We start from the raw sequence: 6,647 nt of genomic DNA, 5'->3' as shown, positions 1-6,647 counted from the left end.
ACTCTGTATATATATATATATATATATATATATATATATATATGTATGTGTGTGTGTGTGTGTGTGATATAATGATATAAATATCATAGTATTTATGGTTTACAAATCTAAGTCGTGCATGCATTTAACATTAGTTATGTTTACATACATTTTCACGACTAGTTTACAAATTATTGTAGTGTATGTGTTTTGAAAATACAAATGTACTTTTTAAAAACTCAAAAAAAGGGTTGTTTGGAATCCTAAAAACTGGAGTATACTTGTTAGGTTTTACAGTGCACTTTTGTTTTCATCAAAGTGTGGTTTTGCAATGTAAATGTTAAAAAAACAAAAAGTCCTGCATACCACAGTACTATATGCCAGGTCTTGTCATGATTACACAGGCCTATTTTAACCAGTAGAGCAGCATGACTCCATGAAGGCAGACAATGGCAGCTTTGATCAGTTGTCTTGTCTGTCTGTTCATACTTACAAATATGTGTGTGTTTATATAAAACATACTGTATCAAAGTATATTTTTTTAATTGTACAAACACAATAGCGTATTAATAGGGTAATTAACAGCTCTGAATTTGAAATCGATCTGAGTAATATCACGAAGACATGTTTGTGTTCAAGTTATTTTTAAAGCTTACTTTCTGTCTTCCAGCCTGGCGATTTCATGTTTGACCTGGTTGAACTCGTTGGCCATTGTGCAGTGGTTTTTGTACACTTCAGTGGACTCCTTTAGAGACCGACACGGCAGCACCGGCTAGTGAGGAAGGTGATGACATTATTACATCACATTTTTTTATTGGTGAAACTGTAAGTGTTTAATTTTTCCTAATACTTCAGCACAAACCACAATTGCTCTTTTTAATGAGTTAGTTGACATATATCTGTTTATATACTGTAGCTGCAGTGACTGGAGATGAATTCAGGAACTTGTTATATTTGGATTGTCTGCTACATCCTGGAATATACACAGAATCGTCATACGGCCTGACAAGAGGGTTTCAATCAATAGATGAATGTGGAAACAGTTTGTGAGACGCTTGACTTTTTTATTGCTTTTGTGTCAGGAACTTCTTCTTTCACAATGACTCGCGCCACAGTCCTACAGAATATCATCCACACGACAAAACGCTTCAACTTCTCCCAGTTTTTCCCCTAATGTGTGTGTGTGTGTGTGTGTGTGTGTGTGTGTGTGTGTGTGTGTGTGTGTGTGCGTGTTAAGTCCAGCCTATTCTGATGTAGGACAATTTCAGCATTTCAGAGAGGGACACTTTTATGGGGAATCTTCCTTTAAATGCTAGCAGCACAAATTTAAATAAAAAGGAAATAATTTCACAAACAGCTTTATAGATTGCTAAAAATATATTGAAGGATAAAGATTACAGATTTTTTGAATCTATACGATAGTCAGCGCATTTCATGATGCGAAGAGACACATGTAAGCTCTTATGGTTTGCTCCCTTTAGCCTTTTCCCTAAAAACACAGTCTGAGAGAGTATATGATATTAGTGACAAAGCCTTTTTTTGGTATCAGTAATGTACTAGTTATGAAGAAATTGTATGAGAAAAAGTACTGATCTAGTTAAAACCAACCCTTCATGTCAGCATGAAACAGCATTCACTCTCCATTTTACTTATACTTACAAATACTAAAGTATTTTTGAATGAAACAACATATATAAAGGGGGAAAAAAAGTTGGCCAGGACATTTTGTGCATCAGGAATTGACTGGATTGTGAAAATTTGGAGGACGTCACCCGAAAAAGAAAAGCGAGTTATTACATTTTGATGAATGATTATGAGGAAGGATTTATTTTTCATACTGTTCATAATAAGACCAAAAACGGTATATTAGATACAAAGTGTGTAATTTATGAGCTAAATGTTTTTATTTAATATTTTTTATGTAATAAAGATTTGTATTTAATAATAATTAAGCAACAGCAATAATAATAATAAAACTGATGGGCTTCTAGTAAAAAATATATATTTTTAAAGATTTTTAATTAATAATGATCAGTTTTTATTTAATTAAATGTATTTATATTTATATTATGTATTGATAATAATAATAATAATAATAATGCATGCATGGGCTTCTAATGGTAAAAATTTAATGTAATTATTATAATAATGATTCTTTTGTATTTAATAAAGGTATTTTAACAACAACACTAATAATAATAATAATAATAAATTATGGTCTTGTAGCGGCAAAAAATTAATGTTTTTATTTAATAATTACCCGTTTTTTATTTAATAAATGTATTTATATTATGTATTTATAATAATAATAATAATAGTAATAATATACATGTATGGGCTTCTAATGGCAAAAAATTAAATGTAGTTATTATTTTTGTTATTATTAGTATTTAATAAATGTATTTTCAATAATAATAATAACAATAAATTAACATTTAATACTTTTATTTAAATATTTAATATATTTTTATTTCATATACCTTTATTTTTCTTTAAAATTTATAATTTGTCATTTTGATATTATCATTTAATTTTGATTTCTTGTTAAGTCTAATGATAACTTAAAAGTAAATAAAACTAATGCCATCTTGTGGTCTTACAGAAGCATTGCTGAAACATTTCCTGCATGAGAAAGTTGGATTCTGTACAGCATATGTCCCATTAAATAAACTGAATAAAAGATGCAAGGAGAAACAAATATCCTCAGTCAAGGAAGAGACGACAACAAACATTTTAAAGCAGCAGTAATATATTTCTGCGACCTGCAGATGTTCATAATGTTGTCTGGGTTAATGTGTCTGGTTTTGCTTCTTTCCTCGTGAAGCTTACATGCAGGAGCATTTCACTTCACCCTTGTTTAAAAACCCTCACACTTCTGCTGATTCTGCTGTTCAGCGCTAATATCAGCACAGTGGATTTAGTCTTTCTACAGTTCTTTTCTGCACACTATGACCCCACACTGTGATTATTGCACACACAACAATCTTTAGTTGTGAGATATAAAGTCAGATGTATAATATCTACTACTACCAGAGGTTTATTACAGCTGTGTTCTCCAGCAGACTCTGTAATTGTATTCTAAGCATGCAGTATTATGCCGTCATGTTTTAAACAGATTATTAATCAACTTTACCTGCAGGCGTTGTTCAAGGTCAGGGAAGGATGGAAGTGGATCCTCTGCATCTTTCAACTCTGAGAGAGAATGAATGCTAATGTTTGAGATCTTTACTCCAAGGCCTTAGTGGTGACATCTACATCCATCTAATCAGCTGAATCATACCACAGTGCACACGACACCACAGCATGTCCAGTTAGTGTTTACACTGATCCAGGTTTCCTTGTGTGAACATACATGTGGCCATTCACCTAGAAACTGCTTCCAGATCAGTGCGAAAAGCCAAAGTCGAGCACCAGCTGTTCGGCCATGGACTCTAAATCCAAAACGGACAGATTGAAAGTAACTATCTCCCAGGTTCTTCACAATGACTTGTCTTTAACGAGTGCTCTGACAGACAGCTTGTCTGCACTGATTCCCACCATGCCAGCTATGTCCAAGTGGGGCTCACTCACTCACGCTGAGAATCCTCTGATGCAACCAGCTAAAAACAGGCCTGTTTACAGTCATGGCTCAGCCAGACGGCCAATTAAAAGATAAATATACATAAAAATTTGCAAGGGTAATATCTGAAACATGATATGCACGTGATTCCTGCAGAATGTGGCCATGTGGGGAGGAGCATGACCGTTTCATGTAATTTTGGCTGACTGACTGCATATATATTATTTTGAATTTCTTTTTTTTTCACTGCACCAGTCTTGCATTGTTTTATATAATACAATATAATATAAGAAAAATATATGCATTTTTGTAAATGTATTATTTAAAAGTACAAATGTTTAAAATATATATAGAACATATTTCATATAATAAGAATTGTATTATGTGCATGATAATAATAATAATAAAATTTTAAATAATGTGATTATTTATTAGCTTGTTATTAATTCATTATTATTTATTTTAGCATTAATTTAGTTTAGTTCAGTTTTGGAGTAATACACTTTTTTAAGGTACTGTTTCCCTGTTTATTTCATTTAAATTTATTTGTAAACTAAACGCACACGAAAATGATCATAATTAATCTCCATATAATAAATACTTTTTTTTAATTTTCATTAACAAGTGACTGTTCATTTCTCTACATGTGTATAGTGTGTGTAGAATTAATTTTTTTGTATATATAATTGTAAAATGTTATATTAGCGTTATTTTATGTATAATAATAGTGTGTGTATGTGTGTTTGTGTAGAATTAATTTTTTTGTATATATAATTGTACAATTTTAGAATTATTTTATGTATAATAATAGAGAGAGAGTGTATATCAGTGGCGTTCCGTCCATATAAGCTGTGAATGCTCCGCATACACAGACCATTTGAGAGAATAAATTCACAGGATAATTCATATTATCCTTATATGGGTATGCTTATATGGACGGAACACCACTGATAGATATATATATATAGAGAGAGAGAGAGAGAGAGAGAGAGAGAGAGAGAGAGAGAGAGAGAGAATTTTATTTTTTGTATATATAATTGTAGAATTTTATATCAGAATTATTTTATGTATAATAGTTTCATAATATATAATATATATTATATTATACATATATATGTATAATAATAATAATAGTATAATATATATATATATATATATATATAGAGAGAGAGAGAGAGAGAGAGTTGCTATTATTATTATTTATGTATTTATTTATTTGTTTGTTTATTTTAGAGTTTAGTTTTGGAGTTATGTAAATGTATTTTAGTTTAGCTTTTGTTCTCCACAGTTGTTATTTTTAATTTCTTTATTTCAGTTAGACTACATTTATTTGATCATTTTATAGTTTTCATAAATGAGTGGCTGTTAATTACACACACACACACACACACACACACACACAAAGAAAAAAGTAAAGAAGGAAGGATTATGGGAAAGAGGACTAAAATGTAGCATGTTTATGTGTAGGATTTGTGTTCCACTTTTGGGAAAGAAAAAAAGGACGCAGGGCAAAGTAGTGGCGAAGCGTGAAGTATTAAATGCTTTTAAATTTAGGCCAGTGTTCTAAAAGCAAATGAGTGAATCATGCAGCAGTGAGGTATTAAAACAGAAACCTGATGCTGCAATGCCCAGGCAGCAACTGCCATCAAAGCATTTGCCCGAATAGCTGTAAAACACTTTGACAGCGCTGTTGACTTTGTGGCTAGGTGGATATTTTGTTTTTAAGATGCCAGAGATCAACTAAAATAGAGGGGCACCTGTTTCTTTGGAAAGGATGGCAAAAGCTGAATTGATCCCACATGAGAGGCTTTGGGTGGGTTTTGCTTGTTGCCATTTTGGTAGAAGTCACACATCGTGTGGACCGTGCAGAGCAGGGGGAACGCAACTCTATTTTAGTCTCTCAGTCGCATTGTCTTTGTCACAAGCATGTAAATGTCTAAAATAAAAATCTGCATATTCCTAACAGATGCATTACCTGAGGTTTCGTCAAGGCTGAAAGCGATTTGTACTTCAGGTTTATCTGCAGAGACGCGTCTAGTTGAGGTGATCATTTATTCCTAGAAAAAAAAGCAGATGAGGATTAAACGGGTGGATATTAACCTTATTTATGCTTCAGATGTATGAGATCAGCAGCCTTTCAGGGGTCATGAGAAGGTTTCATCATGTGCCCAAAGTTGCATCAGGGATTAAACAATTGGAGATAAATCCTCTTCCAGCCAGCAAATGAGATCATACCTCTGTATTGGCTGCACAGTGTTTCTTAGTGTTGAAATGACTTATGAAGTCATATTTGTGTATGTTTATACTATATGTATATTTACTATACTTTATATTTATATATTTTTACAGAAGACTGAAAGCCCAATGGTAATGTCATGAAAAGTATATAGCCTGTTAAAAAGGCTCATTGGCTACTGTAACTTTACTTGTTAAAGCTAAAAGAAGATTTTTAAGAAGTTCAATTTGTTACATATGACTATAGGAAACAATAAAAACCCCTTACCTGACAGTAGAAACGTATTTACAGAAAACTCTGTAATAAAAATCTTAAAAGAGCCTCAAGAGTCGCTCAGCAGAGGACACAGAGCTGAAGACACTCCATTGAGAATCCTGTAGATCTTCTGCACTGTGTTTATACTGTAAAAAGTCACAGTAAACTAGTCCTAATCCTCGTAGTGTACACTGAGAAGCAGGCTCACAAACACAGCCAAAGTTATCACAGCTCTTCAGCAGGAGGCTGTCAGAGTGGCAATGTGATTCTGTGTGTGCCAGCCAGACGCCAATTAAATGACTCAGATGGCATGACTTTACACTACAACAATGTCCATCTCTCCAATCAGCTTTGAGTCACCCACACATTCACAAGAATAATGCAAAGGTTTGATTTTTTTTTGTAGTAGTAGTTTTGTGCTTTCTTTAGAAGATGGTTCAGGGTGTAACTTTTTCTTAGAGCTGTGTACATCAAATTGATCGCAACACATGAGTCACACAGAAAAAAATAAAAATATATTTAAAAAAATAAAAATATATTAAAAAAAGATATATTAATATAAAAATGAAATTAAAATATAAAGATATTTAAAATAAAGTAGATTAAATAAAACTGATT

The 6,647-nt window shown here is 32.1% G+C and overlaps 1 protein-coding gene across 1 annotated transcript in view; it reads right to left on the bottom strand.

Annotated features, from left to right (window-relative positions):
* Nucleotides 1-5,589, bottom strand: part of LOC107693871 (MAP3K7 C-terminal-like protein) — an 8,611-nt gene extending 3,022 nt beyond the window's left edge. Inside the window, exons 1-3 of the mRNA XM_016493407.1 lie at nt 5,514-5,589; nt 3,113-3,171; nt 636-751 (exon numbers count right to left, since the gene is read on the bottom strand). Of these exons, the coding sequence (XP_016348893.1) occupies nt 636-751; nt 3,113-3,171; nt 5,514-5,589 (251 nt within the window). The remainder of the gene's footprint in view (nt 1-635; nt 752-3,112; nt 3,172-5,513) is intronic.
* Nucleotides 5,590-6,647: the final 1,058 nt, after the last annotated feature.

This window comes from Sinocyclocheilus anshuiensis, unplaced genomic scaffold (genome assembly GCF_001515605.1).
Source record: "Sinocyclocheilus anshuiensis isolate Anshui unplaced genomic scaffold, SAMN03320099.WGS_v1.1 scaffold694, whole genome shotgun sequence".
Classification (NCBI taxonomy): domain Eukaryota; kingdom Metazoa; phylum Chordata; class Actinopteri; order Cypriniformes; family Cyprinidae; genus Sinocyclocheilus; species Sinocyclocheilus anshuiensis.
The sequence above is the reverse complement of the archived record's forward strand: the minus strand, read 5'-3'. Positions and strand labels throughout refer to the sequence as shown.